We start from the raw sequence: 19,332 nt of genomic DNA on the forward strand, positions 1-19,332 counted from the left end.
AAATGGTTTCATATCGGAGGTGGTCAGCTAAAACAAGTAATGTTCGAGGACGACATTATGTTATCATTTGCGGCCTGCGTACTTTCCTTATCACTTCTTCTGGCTGATCTTGAGTGGTTCTCAAAATATCAAGTTTCAAAATTAACCTGCAGAAATCAGAGAAGCTCTCACTTAATGGCTCCCAGATCAAATGACAATGCCGAACACAACTCCTCTGATTAAGTGGGCACTCAAGGCCATCACATACCTGTGGATCCAGATTACCCTCTTCACAACTCAGATTGGGACCTTGAACTTCTCATCCCTAATATGTGAAACACGACAGTCTTTATAATCATGGCATTTGAGGACAATTATTTGACTGGGCAGAATGAATATTTCCTCTAGAGTCATTTATAGAACTTATGATATTGCCTTATCAATACAAACTAATCAAACAATTCTAGTCTACAATAGACACCTTTGTATGTAGAAAGGGGAGATCCAAAAAAAGGAGCTAAATGTTTCTACCTGCCAGCAGATATTGGGTGGGCGGGTAGGGATTGTTTGGTCATTCCCAAGCTACTTTTCTACTTTCAAGTGACTCAAATGAGATATATGGTGGAGTGAGGCAGGATCTACGTGACAAAGCAGTTGTGCTTCATAGACCATAACATACCAGGTGCTCTCATGGATAGTACTGTGGCTATCCCAAAGACATAGGAGTCCAGGAGTATACTCTTCATCCGTGACTAGAATGACATTATGCACCTGAAGTAAGGTAGCTACATCTAGAATCTTTGCATTGTTCCTATTACCCTTTACACCATTCTACTGTATCCCTAACTTGTTGCTTGGTACTGGGGATGTGGGATGGTAGAAGTAAACATGCCTCATCATAGGCTTACTAATTAAGAGGTGATCTGAAAGCATAAGAATTCTCATAACACTAAGCTATGCCTGCGTACTAAGGGATAATCTTTACATCTTGCTAATGCCTGCTTTGGCCTGGGTGCACCAGCTCTGTCATCCATGCACCACGATAGAGGAATGTGGTTCATGAAGCCCTTGGCGGGCGAGCTTCTGCAACATGGCCTGAGTGAGTTATGGAAGACATGAACTGTGGAAAACAGTTATGAGGCACAACTAGCTAAGGCACAAATGACGCAGCCCAAACCCATTAGGAGGCATTACCCACTGTGAGGTATCAGGCCCCAGGCCTGCTGGGGGCAAGCGCTTTGGCACAGTTACAGTACACTTGGGCTTCAAGGGGCATAGGGACATCGTGAATCCTCTTGAGTGCCAGAAATGGGTCTGAACCTTCTGTGGCCTACCTAATTCTGGTGGTGTTGCCGGGGGCCTGCCTGCACCTGGGGAATAAGCACGGAAAATGTGAATGCAGAATGGGTACCAACAGCAGTGTATGCGTATTCTGTGGATGCGCAGCACTCAATGTCTGCGTGGTGAGGCCGCATGGTGTGGCACTTGCTGGCCTTGGCAACAAGAAAATGCAAGGGAGATGACTTCTGGGTGGATATGAAGACACTCAGAACGAATGCAGCAACACTGAATCAGCCATGCAGTGAGTCCTTCTTTGGCTGGTGCTTGTTCAAGCAGGCCCCAACAGATGGCTTACCCTCACACACAACTGCTGCACTTCAGAGGCACGTGTGAAGACACCACCTACACAAATTTTGCTCTTCACAAGAGCAATTCATACAGATTGCCATGTTTATGTAACTGGAGACGCCTGTATAACCGGGTTGGCAACCAAAACCTGAGAGAGTGTTTTTAATCCTTATCAAAAAGTAGGACCATACCAAATGTGTGTCCACCAATTCATAACCTCCTGTTTGGCAATCATGGGCAAAAGAGATATAAACAAACCAAACTGACTTTGGACTTTTGGAAATCTACAAGATCAGCAGACCGACCGCAGCTACCACTAAGAAAAGAATTGATGAAGCAATAATCGATGAAAATGATGTCAAAGTGTTGCTATTCACTGTGCAAAAAAGCCTCACTGCCATTGATAACAAAACGGACAATAATTTTCTACATCAACCACATGAAGGAAAGACTAGATAAACACATCTCTTACAAAAGATATGGGGGAGCACCATATCTTTGATATTGAACAAGATTTGGCCACTAGACATGAAAAGAAGCATGTAAAAATACAAAGTTCTAGACTTCCTCAAAGCCACGAATGAAGATCTTGAAGCCTCATTACGGAGGAACAATATTCACATCAAAGATGTGACTGGCTAAATAGCCACTAGAAGTACGGATCTATTTGTGGAAACTATAGAAACCATGACGTTACTACACTAAGTATGCAAGAAGCAACATCTTGCATACCAATGTTCATATAGGCCACTCTTCACAGATTTCATATTTACAATCCAAAAGCACACTTCACCTTTTCAGCAGTCAAGATAAAACTGAAGAAAACCAACATTGTATACATTAGTTCACCCAGTTCACTTCAAGATAATGGGGCAAGACAAGCCCCACCTCTTAACAGACCCAAAACAGGCAGTCATCTTCCTGAAAAACCTAAAACGACAATCCGCACCAAAAGAGACGAGGTGGCATCGGACGGCCAGACTGGCTCAAGCAACAGACTAAATATTTGATGATCATTGTCATACTAGTGCAGTGCAAACCAAAGAGAGTCTCACAATTCCCAACTTCTGTATTGCACATTGGTGTTCACCACTGTATAGTTATGCGCATCACAGTTTGCATAGGAAGTGGGTTTTTGTTTTACAAATAACTTTGGCACCGATTGACAAATCTTCACAAACATTCCAAAACATGAAAAATACAAAAAGCAGATCAAAAACACCTCAGCTCCTCCCTGAAAAATATTGAGGTGAGTTATGGCTCAAAAAAGTGAAATATCTAGTGCTGTGGGACTCCCACGGGAGTCCGACAGTACCAGATTAAAAAATCCAAGCATTCCGACTCTGATCAGTCCTGTGGGAACAAGAGCTCTGATTGGCTGGCCATAATATGAGGAGAAATGTTACACCCGACATTACAGGACTCGATCCGTTATCTTTATTTTTGGCTTCGATGATGTCTAGGATATTTACGGTCTACATATCAAAAGGTATCTTTCTTTGGAAAATTGTTCTGAAGCTCCAGCACTTACTTAATCACATGCCCACTGTGGTTGACTTAGCATCAGCGAAATACTTCTTAGATAATCAGAAGGCACTAAATTTCTCTGACTGGTAGTTCATGAAGCATACTTCCATGCAGCAGTGAGTCAGTTGTGTGAATAAAACACACAAAAATACAACTGACCACCGCTATACTTTATCCAAATGCAGTGACGTTTCTATTGACGTCTTGTAACGAAGTATATGCAAATGCCAATAAACATACCTTTGACAAAAATACAACTGACACCTCAGATATTCTTCGGGTTAAAGGCAAAGGCAGTTGATTGCGTCACCTGAGTTCAAGAGACCACTGAATGAAAATACCCTCAGCCTGATAGCTTCTTCCTTTTGCAATGACAGGTAGGAACTGATCTTCAGAGACTAGGCCACACAAGATAAATGTTTTTACACAACCTCTGAGAGATACAAATATACACTTTCCATAGGTGCAACCACAAAGTATATATGCGGCAACAATTGCCTGCTGCAGAGTGCTCTCCCCGACAGGTAGTCGCAAATTCTGCGAGATGAAATATGATGTCCCGATACAGGAAACAGAGGCATAACATAGGAGTCATTTATACACGTTTGCCTCTGACTGTACGGGATGTGATATGAGCAGCAGTATGGCATGAAGAAAAATATAAAAATGATTTGTGAGGGGCGTTTAACAACCAGGTTATAGTGAACAGACTCACACTGCCACTTATATGTAGACTGCTTGGCAGACCTCTGGTTCCTTTGCTTTCATCAGTATAAAAGGGAGCAAAATGGATAAAACGAAGAAAGGGCTTAGAACATGATAATGAACAGTTTGCATGAAAGTTGCCAGAACAGATACGATGAGGTAGATTAATCAAAAACATTACATTAGATGAGACTGGTTAAATAAATGCATATTGCATAGGTTATATGATGTGGATTTCTTTAAAGAATAAATAAGAAAGGTTACAAAGACACACTTAATTGCATCAATTTAACAGGTTATATAAACAAGGTATAGTAATAGGATTGAGGATGAAAGACTGGATAACTACATTAGAAAATCTTGCATAGTCCAGTCCTCTGTACTAGCTTAAATACAAAGTAAGGCATAAGGTGGTGACTGAACATGGGTATTACTGCCAGAGACATATGGAATCACCTCAGACGGAAACAGATAGCATGCTTTACAGTTTGGCGGACGAGTCACTCCACACACATTTCACACAACCAGCCTGCCTTATTACAAGTGCCTAGGTTAAAGGGCACTTATAAGGTGCACAAGAAGATATCTGTTACTTTTCTGACGGAGTAACCTAAATTCTAAATAGGGACCCGAGTCAAAACGCTCACTTTAAAAAAAAAAATGATTTACAAGGCATAGAATCAAAGCGGTTCAAAAATTCATTGGAAACACACCTAGCCCATCCTTTACTTGCTATACGAGGGAACAGGTGGTACGGCAGTTTCCTGCGACCAATAAGCAGTAGAATTGATAAATTAACTGCTGCAATGCCTTGCACAGCAATATTAATCTGCAGAGCAATTCGCAGGGCAGGTCTGGAAGCTGATGGCTAGCTAACAATACAACCAGGAAAAGCAGTTTGCCACATCTAGCAGACCGGCCCTCCCTAGATTACTCCCTCCTTTTTATCTTTCAGTGTGTGCACCATTCAAACAATTTCCTTAAAGCTCTTGTTGAGTCACGCTCATGACTAATATTACACAAGATCCTAACATAGAAATGTTGCTGACATTTAACAATACTAATGGACCCAATAGTACAGAAGTGCAGCATAACTCCACATCACAGGGTTCCAGAAAAGCTGATTGGAAAAACACTGATGGCAGCCATGAGCTGGATTCCCATCAGAACTTCAGGGGAGACACGGGTATTAACTAATGAGCTCAGGACTTGTAATTTGAAATAGACACAATAAAATAATGAAGTAACGGTCGTTTGGCACCTCAAAATGAAATGTAACATCTACTGCGCCCCAAAAAAGATTATGATCATTGCCTCATTGCAGGGCAAAAAGTACATTTGTGGGAAAAGACTGTTCTTTCATAGTGGGGTAAGGATTCAATACGAGGCACAACGTGGTTACCAAGGTCATGTTAGACTCCTGCAGATGGAACATCTCCAGAATTCCGTCCAAAGCCGTTCACGCTTCCTTCTCGTGGGTAGCAGTCCAGTGCACCTCTATAGTGTCGCTAAAATCCGCAAATAAGAAATAATGACAACGCAAAATGTCTGTCCTACACCCAAGGTGAGAGCTTCGAAGGGGATCATCTCTTTCCCAGCCGCTCGGTAAACGCCAGCAATGGCTGCACCTGTTACGAGACAAATATATCTACTTAGTGCTCTTCAGAAGACATCTGTAAACAAAAGGCATTTTCAAGCGCCACGTGATTCAAGAAAGTAATCCAGTCACAAGAGAATAAACACGATTACAATTGAGAACCAAGTATAAAGGAACCTAACACATCATAATTTTATCAAGCAAGACGACATATGGTTAATTTAGCGCTTCCAGCAGATCTATCTATCTATCTATCTATCTATATACATATTATCTACTGGCGGTCGCCAGTATAGATAGTTATAGTTAGGACCGAGTTCCCATAGGAAATCTGAAAATTCTATTTTGAATAACTTTGGCGCCGGTTGACTTATCTTCGTGAAATTTTCAAAACTAATGGGGCGCTCCGCTCAGCTCCTACCCTGAAAGTCTCGGGATGATTCGTCAAGCGGGGGTTGAGAAAAAAGGGGGTCCCAAAACGCGTTTTCCCCATGCATTTTCCCATAGGACCTTTAGTCAAAGGTACAGCCCGAACGGCTGAACAGAATTACTTGAAATTTGGCAAAGAGGTAGTCCTCAGGTCAGGCATGTGCCTTTTGCATATATGGTGTCAATCTGTTCAGTAGTTCCTGAGAAAATTGCAATTAAAAGTACATAAATATCTATATGCGCGCACCATGCGCGCACCAAATGTCCGCGAGCGTAATTCTGATTGGTGGTTAGATGTCAGTCAACATTCGAATCGGGCGAAATCAGGAAGTGTCGGACGCCATTTTGTGTGTGACAGTGAAAAAGAAAGGTGGAGAACGTGAAAAGGGGGCAGGGTAGAGAGTTCCTGACCCCCTAGCCTTTGTCAGGGGGTCCCTGAAGGACCCCGAAGGGTGAAAAAAACATTTTATTTTTTTTCAAAAATTCGCGGGGTGCGCGCAAGGTGAAAAACCCTTAAAAAAAAAAAAAAAACTTTTTAAACTGTTTAAAAGTTTATAGAAGATATTAACTATGCTGTTAAACTTTATCCAAATTAAAAAAAAAAAAAGAGCTGAGCCATTCCATATTACAGGGTACTGTCAATCTATAACTATATACATAGGTAGTTTATTGTAAAATAAATATATAAAAAATATAATAATACATACATAACTTAGCATTTAAAAAAACTCACAAATTCACTAAAAAAAACATAGGTTTCACACACGTTATAGTTAGGAATTAGCATTTAAAAAACCATGCAAATTCACTGAAAAAACCATAGGTTTCACACATGTTATAGTCAGCTGGACATTTCACTCGTAAAAAACCATTGAAATTCCCCCGTTATAGTTAGTTCAGCTAACTATAACTCGCGCGACCGCAATCCACTGCTGATGACGTCACATATTACATCACTCATGACATGGTCAGTGACATCACTCATGACATCACTGATGACATCATCCAGTGAATATGTGTCTTTCTGAAAAATAAATATTTTTTATATATGTATATCTAAAGGTTAATGGAAGAATAAATGGGTAAATAAGTGTCTAAATGGATGGGTTTTTTTGGTAAAATTAATTGTATAACTGACTTATTAACAGTATCTTAGTGAATACAGTGATGTAATATGTGACGTCATCAGCAGTGGATTGCGGTCGCGCGAGTTATAGTTAGCTGAACTAACTATAACGGGGGAATTTCAATGGTTTTTTACGAGTGAAATGTCCAGCTAACTATAAGATGCGTGAAACCTATGGTTTTTTCAGTGAATATATATATATATATATATACATACATTCACTGAAAAAACCATAGGTTTCAGGCACGTTATAATTAGGAATTATCATTTAAAAAACCTTAGAAATTCACTGAAAAAACCATAGGTTTCAGGGGCGTTATAGTTAGCTGAACTTTTCACTCGTACAAAACCATTGAAATTCCCCCATTATAGTTAGTTCAGCTAACTATAACTCGCGCGCCCGCAATGCACTGCTGATGACGTCACATATTACATCACTCATGACATGGTCAGTGACATCACTCATGACATCACTGATGACATCTCAAATGACATCACTGATGACATCATCCAGTGAATGTGTGTTTTTCTGAAAATTACATATGTTTCATATATGTATATCTCAAGGCAGATGGAAGAATAAATGGGTATATAAGTGTCTAAATGGATGATTTGTTTTTTTTAAATTGATTGTATAACTGACTGATTAAGTGTATCTTAGTGAATACATGGCTTAGTGAGTAATGTTTAAATATGTAAATATCTGCATCAGTCTCTCACTTTGTGTATAAGTGGCTGCATTGGTTGGTGAGTAGCTACACGAGTGTCTATATAGGTTATTAGTTGTTTTTTTGAGTGTCTGTATGGTTCGGTGGGGGAATTACGTAGTGCATAGGTGCATGAATGAGAGACCGGTGGTGATAGGCGCTTTATAAGAACCATATAACATAACATAACTCACTGTTTGTATGTGTTGAAGACAGCATGTGTGCAGGACTGTATGGGTGGATGAGTGTGTGCATGGGTGTGTTAGTGAGGGAATGACTGTCTCAATAGTGTCTTTATGAGTAACTACTTATGTTTTAAACTAGTATATGTGACTTGGTGTATATAAGTGAGTATATGTGAGAGTGAGAGATTGAAAGAGTTCCTGTATGAATAAGTATGTGTTTCTATAAGTGATTGTTTGAAAGACTAAGTATGTGTAAGTTTCTGTAGAAGTAAGTGTGGTGGTGTGTGTATAACTGTATATGCAAGTAAATGTATGTTTGATTCTTTATTAGCATGAGTGACTATGTGTGTGAGTAACTCTATGGATGAGTGGCGTTGTGTAACAGGATGCATAGGTGTATGAGTACATATGATGAGTGAGTACATGTATGAGTGACTGTATAGGACTGTTGGTGAATGAGTGGATGTGTATGTGGATCTTAGAATTACTGAATAGGTTGTTGTAACTGGTATTGGTATGTCCATTGTTTTGAAAATTTTAGTTTCTATTTTTGAATGTGTGTATCAAAGGTTATATTAGGGGGAGAGGAGGTCTGCCACTCTATCACAAGGATGATGTCATCAGTGATGTCATTTGAGATGTCATCAGTGATGTCATGAGTGATGTCACTGACCAGGTCATGAGTGATGTAATATGTGACGTCATCAGCAGTGCATTGTGGGCGTGCGAGTTATAGTTAGCTGAAATAACTATAACAGGGGGATTTCAATGGTTTTCTACGAGTGAAAAGTCCAGCTAACTATAACGCCCCTGAAACCTATGGTTTTGTCAGTGAATATATATATATATATATTTTTTTTTTATAGATCATTGAAAGGACAAGAGTATTAAGTATGGAAATGCAGCTCTGCGCTTGCAGAAAATATCCAGTCACGGTCAGAATCTGTAAGCAAGCCTACATTGATTCAAATTCAAAGATACGTGCTGAAACAGCAGAATCCCGATTTTCAGAAGGACTGCTTGTAAAGGCAGGCGCAGAAGATCCGATTATAGGTGGAAAAATATGTAAGTGAAAACGAAGAGGAAACCATAAGGGCCAGATACGACCCTAAATTGCATGCGAAAACGGGTTTGCAACCAGTTTGCGCATGCTAAATGGTCCAGGAACCACTACCTGCCCTTAAAAAACGAAAACGTTTCATTTTTTTTATTTTTCAAATGCAACCCGTTTTTCTTTAAGGAATACGGGCACCATTTAAAAAAAAATGCTTTATTTAAATGCAGTCCCAGACATGGTGGTCTGCTGAGCCCAACAGGCCACCATCCCTGGGAGGGCCTGTCATTCCCAATGGGCTCGCAAATTGTGAGAGGCTCATTAATGAGCCTCGCAATTTGCGACCCCATTGGGAATCGCAAACAGTACATGCCAAATAGCGCCTCGCAAATTGCGAGTCGCCAGCGAGTCGCAATTTGTGAGGCACTATTTTGCAGGTCGTACATCTGGCCCTAAGTGTTAACTTACATAAGAAACTGTGGCCTGTAGTTATCCAAGCACCGGAGATTTATGTTCTTCCCTGTAACACAACTAATGAGCAGCGATGGAGCCCTGACAGTCAGCAAGCTATAAAAATAGAACTTCTTTGAAACGGATGCATTGACTTTTGGCATCTCTGACCAATAAACAATGAATCCGTGCTGTTGCTTCATTGAGTTTTAACACAATGTTGGTTGTCACACAGAATGACAAGCAGCATTGTGCTAAAACTCTAACAAAAATGCAAACAAATACACTGCCTTTTGGCATGTCTGACCACAGCAGGGAGAATCCGCCTGGGGGGGGGGGGGGGGGGGGGGGGGATGGGAGTGTAGGTCTCCCCCAGCCCAGGAGCATGCAGATTAATTACGCCACACAAGAGCTGCGGTCAAGCCTTACTTTTTCTTTAGCACACACTGCACATTTACATCATACTTTCTGTTACCCACACCCTAACACCTCCCCGCACTTTACTTACTTCCTGTTCCGAGCCCGTCCAGAACTATGCTGGTCCTAGTGCGCATAATATCAATAAGCTACATCACTCCCCCCCTTAGTTAAATAAAAAGTGGCAGACATCACTGCCGGCACGGGTGATCCAAGGTGATCGAGGTCCACCCTGAGTGGGCAATGGTGACATAGGCTCAGGGACATGAGCCGGGCCTGCTGGTGGGGTCGCCCTGCCAGTGATTTCCGGACTTGACAAGTGTCGTGGTAGGTGTTTAAAAAATGTGATGTATCCCGAGTGATGGATTTTCCAGGACGATGTGCAGTCACTCTTCTCCCTTGCGCCACAACCTGTAAAGGATCAGCGGCAATAGGACTGTCCATTTTCAGTCTTTGTCTCTGCTTTTTTTTGCGATGTATTTCTTTATTGAAAACAAAACCATGTTACAGATGTCCAGTATGGAACAGAGTACTCATTGCGGTGGGGGAAGGGGGAGAAAAAGAAAAGAGGGGTTGGGAAGGGGGGAGGGTACTGTGGGGTGGGGTGGGGGCATGGGTTGCACAGTGCAAACAATACTGATAGCCATTATACTTTGTACATCTGCAATTATTAAATGTTGACGTTCCAGTGTCTCCACTGGGGGAAAGGGCAAGGTCAGCCATCAGCAAGAGAGGGAGGATTGCCCTGGAGAGTTGGGTGGTGTAGGCATTGAAAGAAGGAGAGGGGGCAAACACAGAGAGCGAGAGGAGTATGTGTAGCCGGCCTATTGCATCCCACAGGGCACTAGGGGGGTGTAGACCCTGTGAATGCACATAGAGGGGGCAGGTAAGTGGCAAAGGCCCATGGTGTGGAGAGGGGTCGATACATGTACTTGTCCGAGTCGGACAGTAGGGGTGTGAGAGGGAGGAAGACAGAATTTATAAAGAAGGAAGATGAAGAACCTGGCAGGAGGATGTCGTAGGTGTGGAGAGATAAAAGATGACCATGAGAAAGAGATGAGGGTCGAAGGTAGAAGACTAGGAAAAAGAGGGGATAGGGGGGGGACCGCGAAAGGAAGGGAGGGGAGGGTAGGGGAGGAGGGAGGTGGTGATGTAAGGAGGATGTAAGGCCAAGGTCAAGGCCTCCCAGCATCTCAGGAGAAGGGCCATCAGAGGAAAGAATATTACAGGTACGCACCCAGGCCGCAGACTGGGAATAGTATAAAGTCATCCAAAAAATACCACTTTTCCCCCAGTCGCATCATCTGAGAAATGCATGCAAAAATTCCCAAGATAAGGAATCAAATGCCTTTTCCATATCTGCTGCTAGTGCTACTGTCTGGAAATAGCCTGATAAGGAAGCCTTATGTAAAACCCTAAGGCGACACCAGACATTAAAATTACTATTCCGTAACGGAATAAAACCATTCTGTTCAAGAATTGGAGTGGCCATGTAAGGTTTAAGTCGAAAAGAAAGAACCTTACTAAAGGAGGTTATACTTCAACATTGTCATGGTAAGAGATCTATGGAACATTTTATCCGTGGGGGTCACCTTGCTTAATGGGAATCCGTATGATCAATGCTTCTACTGTGATAGAAGGGAGAGAGCCTTTTTCTCAGGCTGTGCTACAGAAGCTAAGGAGGCGTGGGATGAGAAGATTAGAGTACTTTCCCTAAAATTCAACCGGCAAGCCCTCTACTCCTGCATTAACCTTGAGGAAGAACCTCCAACACTTGGTGGATTTCATCTACCATAACTGGAGCACCAAGGACATCAGACACCTCTCTCGTCAAGCTCGGCAAATCTAAAACATGCAAGTATGTCGTCAGTTCTTCACTTGAGGGCATGACCAGAGCACCATAAAACGTTCAATAATAAGTGAGGAATAACAAATGAATTCCACTCTCGTACCAAAGTATGATCAGTAGTTTTCAATTGGGCAATAGGTCGGCTTCTAGTTTTCACTTTGGCCAATGAAGCCAACAGCCCTAATGATATAATCAGCTTCAAAATGTACATGATCCAAATAAGTCTTATAAGCCAAACAATGCACTCGCTCAATCAAGATCGCATATTTCTCAAGAGCCAATAGCTCTTGCTTTCTGGTGGGGATGTTGTAACCATTCTTTCTAAGAGAAGTAAAAATGCATATTGAAATTGAGTCAATCTTCCACCACTTTTGCAACGAGGTGACCCCTCACCACCACCTTTAAAGACACACACTCATTTAGAATATCAGATACTGAACACTCAATGTCAAAATGAGCAGTAATAAAATTCCCAAGAGATCCTCCAACGCCGCACTCTCCATATCTCCATCTGGGATCGTAGATTGCCACCTGCCCAAATCAATGGACATTATCAGGGTGTTATGGTCAGACACTGTCTTTCCCCAAGTACTCTACCCATTGAACCTGTGGGGATATGCCCTGGGAAAACATAAATCTGTCCAGGCGAGCATGAAGATCAAGCCCCGGTATTAAAAAAATTAGTCCTGAAGGGTATCATGACTGTATTACCAATCACCAATTCATAAGCCATTTTCCCACCCCAGTGCTACTCTATTTGATAGTGCATTAGGGAGTGGTCTGAAAGACCGGTCTAATTATAGGTCTAGAACGGAGTTAGCATTAACTGCCAACTACAAAGAGATTTGTGGCCATAGATGTAGTCGGGTTGAAATGTAATTGTGAAAGGTAAGCTGTTCGGTGCTGGAAGCATAACGACTACCCAAGACTTTATCCAAGCCATCTAATCTACTGTGTATTAGTATATACATTCTGTGGCTATCAGTATGTGTGTGACGTGCAACAAAATGGACCCCATAGTCTGATCCAAATTAGGAAACCCCTAGCAAACGCAGAGTATTGGACAGCAAATAGGCATCACCTCCATCTATACTTGAGGCGTGTTTACTTCAATGGGTGTTAAATGAGTTTCTAGTCGAAATATAATGCTTGCCCCATATGTCTGAGATAATGATATATTCCAAGACATTCCAAGTCAAAAAAGAGAATAGACTTAATTCAGTCTGCACTGAAAAGCGAATAAACAGCAACACATGCAACAAGCATTGGTAAATGCAATAGGTTTCATCTATGTGATTAATAATAAGCTATTTTTGTTATAAGTTGTTGTTTGGTGAACAGTTGTGCAATATAAGTTACTGAAACTCTTTTAAAGTGTTATAACTTGTTTGTTGAGAAAGGCAAAATATTGTGCTGCTAAAGCAATGCACTGCTTGAAAATAAAAACCTGCTACATATATATGAACATGCGCAAGAGAGTGCGGTTCTTGAAGAGAGAGTGTGAGTGTGTGTGTGTAAAAATATATAATAAAGAATGTAGCATGGCTAAAAAGCAATTAATTGTTGCTTCACAAAAACCCAGCAAAAGTGACGGGAGTACTTGCCTACTAAGCTAGTTCACTTATTTTGTGCATCCATTTACAAAAGTGGCCCTTTTCAGGATTACAAGTCAAGCTAAGGCCACTGTAAGCGATTTAAATGACCAAGTACACTGGACATCAACGTGAATAGTGAAAATATTTAGGACAAAAGAAAGCTTCAAAGCTCGCCCTTCAAAACATACAACTGAAGCATACAGAAACCTAGTCCAGTAGGAAAATAAGAAACCACAGATTCCAGACGTTATAGAACTTTAATGCCAAGCCCCGTTACAGAAGCTATTGTATATATATATACACATGGCGACTTATTTCCGGTAGTCCTGATTTAAGGCCTGCGAGCACTACATACACAGGTCCACGAGGGCAGGCGTCAGAGTACATTAAGCAAAAGGTTATGTATAAATAAGCGCTGCTTAACAGTCTGATAGAACTGAAACATGTGAAAAGCTATTCACAAAACATCATTGTGGTTGCCTGAAAGGAAATATATAGATATCTGCATGTTGTGGTTAAACATACAGTGACACAGATGTTGGGCTTCCTTGCAAAATAAAATTACACTCATCCAAGAAAAGTGGCTTCACGGGTGTGGTGAGGGGGGGGTACGAAAACCAACCCCGTGGCAGGACATTATAGTTACATCGTTTTCTTTTCTTTTGAGGCGAACTCCCTAACCAGACCAGGCGGTTGATGACCATTCCCAGTGAACTCCCTAATCAGTACAGATTGCTGATGGACATTCCCAAGCTCAAGGAAGAGAGCGTCCTCCGCCATGTATTCTTCAGCCTTTTAATTTAAGAACTGTACAAGACTAATCCAAGTATACCCAGTGCTTTAAATGGACCAGTACTCACCGGTACGGAGTACCGCCACTTTTTATTTTTCTCCCTTTGAGTACTGGAACTTTTCCTTCGCCAAGGACAGTACTGGTGCTCAGGGGAAAGTCAGGCAGTGCAGGCTGGATGGCAATGGAGACTGTGCTGCGCAGAAAGTGCTCTGCTCGGCTACTGCTGAAAAAGTAGACAGAATGGCGGGAGGGGCAGTGTATGCCTCTGAATGGAGCCACTGCTGAGCAATCCAGCAGCGGCTCATTAGCATCACTTAAGGGCTGTTTAGGGTTGGGAATGCCCTGCGGCCCTCTGTGAATAAAAGTGAAGGGTCCAATCAGACCCTGCCCAGTCAATCACACAGCATCAGATTGGGAAGGCGGACATTGGGCGATGGGATGGTGCCAAAGGGTCTCTCTGCTTTTCTTCCCTGCTCCATATCCAGGCTAGCGCCCTGAAGCTATAGTTTGCTGGGAAAGGGGGAGAGTTCGTGAATTGGACTTGCTGTGTGCCTGTTGTTAGCACCTTCGCTCCAGTGTCTTTCAGGCCTTGGTGGGGGGTTTATGTTTGCATAGGCTGTGAGGCATCTTTCCCCAATAGGAAAATTGAGAGGATGTAATGTTAGGGCCGGTCAGAGCTGCTTAACAAGGAACTATGAAAATAGGTTTGAGTCCCAGCTTCAGCTCAACATCCTGTGATTCCGGGCAAATTACTTAATTGTCCTAGGCCTAAAACAAAAATTAATGTGACTTTCTGTAATGTAACTGGTGCTCATGTAATCTCTGCCCTTGTGTGTCTGCTATGTTTGTGTGTTTGCCTGCATTTGTATGCAGGTTTTTGTAAGCAAAAAGTGAGAGAAAGAGAGAGAATCAAGACACTCTCAGGAGGTATTTTAAAGAAAATGTGTGGCACTTTGTGTGTACATGTCTGCTCGGCGACAAAGATTCATAAATAACGAAAAAAAGGGTGGGTGAGTGAGTGGATGTATGAGTGAGCAAGGGTGGGTGTATGGATGGATGGATGAATAGATGGATGGATGAGTGAAAGCATGCATGGGTGAAAGAGGGTGGGTGATTGGCTAAAAGGGCGGATGATGGTGTATAAGTGAAAGATTGGATAGATGAATGAAAGGGTGGATGATGGATGAGTGAAAGGAGGGATTGAGTGAAAGGGTGGATGGAATGAAAAGGTGGATGGAATAAAAGAGTGAAAGGGTTGATGGATGGATGAGCGAATGGATTGACGGATGAGGGAAAAGGTGGATAAAGAGATGGATGAGTGAAAGGATGAATGGATAGGTTTGGAGATGGATGGATAGGTTTGGATATGAAGGGTGGATAGACGGAATGGTGAAAAACTGAATGATTGATGAAAGACTGAATAGACAATAGAATGTAAAGGTTAAATGGTGGACATCAGCAGGTAAATGGTAGGATGAAAGGATGAATGGATAGATCGATGGAAGAGACAAGAGATTTTTTCTGGGGAGGGTCATGATTGTTTGCTTCATTTGCTTGGTGCCATAAGATCTTTTGTTTGAAGTGGGATATTTTCAGTTTCTTCCTACCCGTATGCTTAAAAATATATAGTAATGTGCCAAACAGCAATTAACAGTATGACCTTAAAAAGGTGCAACTATTGCAAAAAAAAAGGAAATGTTAACATATTATCGCATTTCTCTTTCATTTTGTGTAATAAGTTAACTTGCTTGGTTTATATAAACACATTTCTCGTGTTTTGGTATGTCCTGCAACTAATATAGAAGTCGTTAAGTATCATCATGTCTGGTCTTTAGCCCCAACCCTAGCCCCGCCCCCTCACTACACCTGTAGCTCATTTTAATGAGTACCTGCACTTATTTTTTCCCATTTAAATCACTGAGTATACCTTATCAGTCCTCAATAAAACCTAAAAACAAGTTCATGCCCTCTTCCTCATGCGTTTTCTCTACACCTCGGCTTTTGGTCTAACCACATGTGAAAGATGAAGGAGGGAATAAAAATAAGGGCGGGAAAAAGGAAGACGGAACGGCTAACCCTCCAAGCACTTAAAGGGTTAGCAAGATGGGTCTATGTTACAGTATACATATGTGTTACAGGACTTTCGAGGGGACCCAACTAACTGAACTGAGAAAATCCCAGATAAACTCCCCAATTTGTCAATGGAGCTCCTATGGTCACCAGGTTTGATATTAGTTCCGACTTCCACTCACTCAAACATTCTTCAACACCATGGGTTAACTGATGATTTAGCAGGTGTGGGTGGGTGGGTGGACATGCCAGGGTCGCCTAGGAAACACTGACGCTCCCACAGAATCAAGGTGGGCTGGGGGCACCTGATATTCCTCTCTATGCTTACTGCGCACAAGCACAGTTACTCCACCACTGACCTCATTCCAGCCTCATGTGGCGGTTGAGCTTGATATTGCCAATTAATCCTGCGGAATCCTTCTGAAACTGTTCTTGCTGTCCTCTCCTTACAAAAATGGAAAAAATGAAACACATGGGTAGACATCATTATTCCCTTATCCCAGTGAGTTAAAATCTGAAAAGCCTTCCTAGGTCTTGCTTCGTTGAATCAAAAAGCATGTTAAAATGTAATAGTTGCCCGAGGGCTGAAGTCTCTACCCTGCAGTCCAACTCACCGCCGAAAAAAGTCACCAAGATGCAGTCATCCAGTGTGGGTACTGTATGCCAGGGGAATGCATCGTTCATCCATGGTCTTTGGACTTACCACCCTTGGATCGCCCATTTGGTCACAGTTGTGGCAGGTATGAGGCATAAGAAGCGAGGCTTTTAATGCTGTAGAATCTACCACTGGTAACGACCCTCCGGGGGGCGCCCAGGGCTTGCCCCAGAATGCTGATGGTTTAGCCGCCTCATGCCCAGTTATTTTGGTCTTTCACGAGTTCTCACAGGAGCCCTCATCTACTTGTATATACTCAAAATGTTGAGATACATTTGAATATCTTGAAAAATAGAGTAGAAAATAAGAGGCATAAGAAGCGAGGCTTGTAATGCTGTAGAATCTACCACTGGTAACGACCCTCCGGGGGGAGCCAAGGGCTTGCCCCAGAATGCTGATGGTTTAGCCGCCTCATGCCCAGTTATTCTGGTCTTTCACGAGTTCTCACAGGAGCCCTCATCTACTTGTATATACTCAAAATGTTGAGATACATTTGAATATCTTGAAAAATACAGTAGAAAATAAGAAAAACAACAAGGAAAACAAGGTGAAGTAAGAGGAAAGAAGTGAGGGTGTAAAAAGTAGAGAGAGCAGACGGAAACAGGGTGAAACAGAAAAAAAGAAGGGAAAAGGAAGTGAACAGCGGAGAGGCAAAGGGAGTGCACCGAGCCACCCCAATTAGGGAAACAAGTGGCAGTAGTTGCCTGCTCTGTGCACATCAAAGAGATGGAGGCAGCTCTGCTTCCCTGCAAGAGACACCGTTGTCAGTAGTTATGTGCCCTTTTTAGAGGTAGCCTTAGATGTTAGATTCCCCCAATTACCCGTCAGCAGGTATGTTTACCCCTAGAATCCCTCAGCGGACACACTCTTTTCACAGGTATTCCATAATTCATCCTTACCCGTCGCTTTTGTGGATACTGTAGGCGTTGCTCTACAGCAAAAGATGGCTAGGCTGAGCGCAAGCCAGATTCCTTTTGTGGACCACTTGCTTTACGTGTGTCTCCGCAGCCATCAGACCATTACAGTAGTAGAACCAGGAAAAAACAGCGTCAATGACAGAGAGCAGACTGCAAACAATGACTCCTGCACACCCTACCCAAACAGTGCTGCGATTTTTCAAAACAAGAAAGAATGTCTTTAGGAGGTTATACACAGTGGCACCTACTCCAGGGAAGAAACAGTGGGGCTGGGAGGGGGAGGAGAGGGGTAAAACAAAAAAATCACTTACTTGCCCGCTGGATGGCTGGCCAGCCACCACCTCTTCTCCATCCTCACCCTGGCTTCTTCTGTGCTAACAGGAAGAACCCAGGCTCCCCACAGCCAATCACAATGCTGAAATGCAGCATTGGGCTTGGTCTGAGCGCCGTGATTCGGCGCTCAGCAAGGGAATGGGAACCTGGGCATGTTCTCCACCCAGGCTGTAATGCAGCCTTGGTAGAAAACATGCAAAGTGAGCATATATGTTTGGCTGGCCAGAGAGAGCCGGGCAAACATTTATGCGCACTTACATAGTGCTCACCACTCCTCCCCCTGCTCTGAGAGCAGAGCAGATCAACCCATCCCGCCAAGACGTCGCAGCAGCAACAAATAAAATGATAATAACATTTAAAATGAACAGCAGGAGGGGGAGCTGACAGGGAGCACAAGCAGTGGGAAGGGTAAAGTAGCACAAAGGAGCAGTAGGGCAGAGAGAGTACGACTTCTTTAGTGACACTGTTGAAAACAGAGCAGGAAGATGTCGTGCACGGAGGAACTCGAGCAACTCGTATCCACATGCGCTCATCCTGGGGTTATCACAAAAACAGAAGTGGGCTCCTGCTTCGACCCCGGGAGGACTGGTGAGTGCACGTTGCGATTGCGCTTAAGAGAGTTGTGCAGAGCACTAGAAAGGGTCCCTGCTTCAGCCCCCCAGGGACTGGTTAGTGTGCGTTGTGATCGCGCTTAAGAGAGAGACGTGCAAAGCACTTGAGTGAGTACCGGCTTCACTCCAGGGCACTGGTGAGTATGCACTGCGCAAAGCACCCAGAAGTGCTGACATGCTCTCGTCCTAGGGTTATCACAAAAACAGAAGTGGGCTCCTGCTTTGACCCCGGGAGGACTGGTGAGTGCACGTTGCGATTGCGCTTAAGAGAGTTGTGCAGAGCACTAGAATGGGTCCCTGCTTCAGCCCCCCAGGGACTGGTTAGTGTGCGTTGTGATCGCGCTTAAGAGAGAGACGTGCAAAGCACTTGAGTGCGTACCGGCTTCACTCCAGGGCACTGGCGAGTATGCACTGCGCAAAGCACCCAGAAGTGCTGACAGCTTAAAAGAAGTTCCTGCAAAGCGTATAAAAACAGTACTAGTACTACTATCTGAAAAGGAGGACAAGGAACAAGAGGGAATAGTATTCGTATGCTACAGCCAATAGCAACTGAGTAAAAGTAAGGGGCAAGCACACAAACCATTGAAAAGTAGGGGTGGGATGTAAGCCCCTTTTAAGATTTATATTAAATACAATAGATTTCAGGCAGATGAAACCTAAAAACAGATTTAAGGCTGTATCATTAGACAATATTGATTACAATT

The 19,332-nt window shown here is 42.8% G+C and overlaps 1 protein-coding gene across 1 annotated transcript in view; it reads right to left on the minus strand.

Moving 5' to 3' along the window:
• Positions 1–4,060: 4,060 nt before the first annotated feature.
• Positions 4,061–19,332, minus strand: part of TMEM170A (transmembrane protein 170A) — a 178,816-nt gene continuing 163,544 nt past the window's right edge. The window contains exon 3 of the mRNA XM_085637537.1: positions 4,061–5,468. Within this exon, the coding sequence (XP_085493663.1) occupies positions 5,338–5,468 (131 nt within the window). The 3' untranslated portion in view covers positions 4,061–5,337. The remainder of the gene's footprint in view (positions 5,469–19,332) is intronic.

Source organism: Triturus cristatus, chromosome 12 (assembly GCF_964204655.1).
Source record: "Triturus cristatus chromosome 12, aTriCri1.1, whole genome shotgun sequence".
Taxonomy (NCBI): Eukaryota; Metazoa; Chordata; class Amphibia; order Caudata; family Salamandridae; genus Triturus; species Triturus cristatus.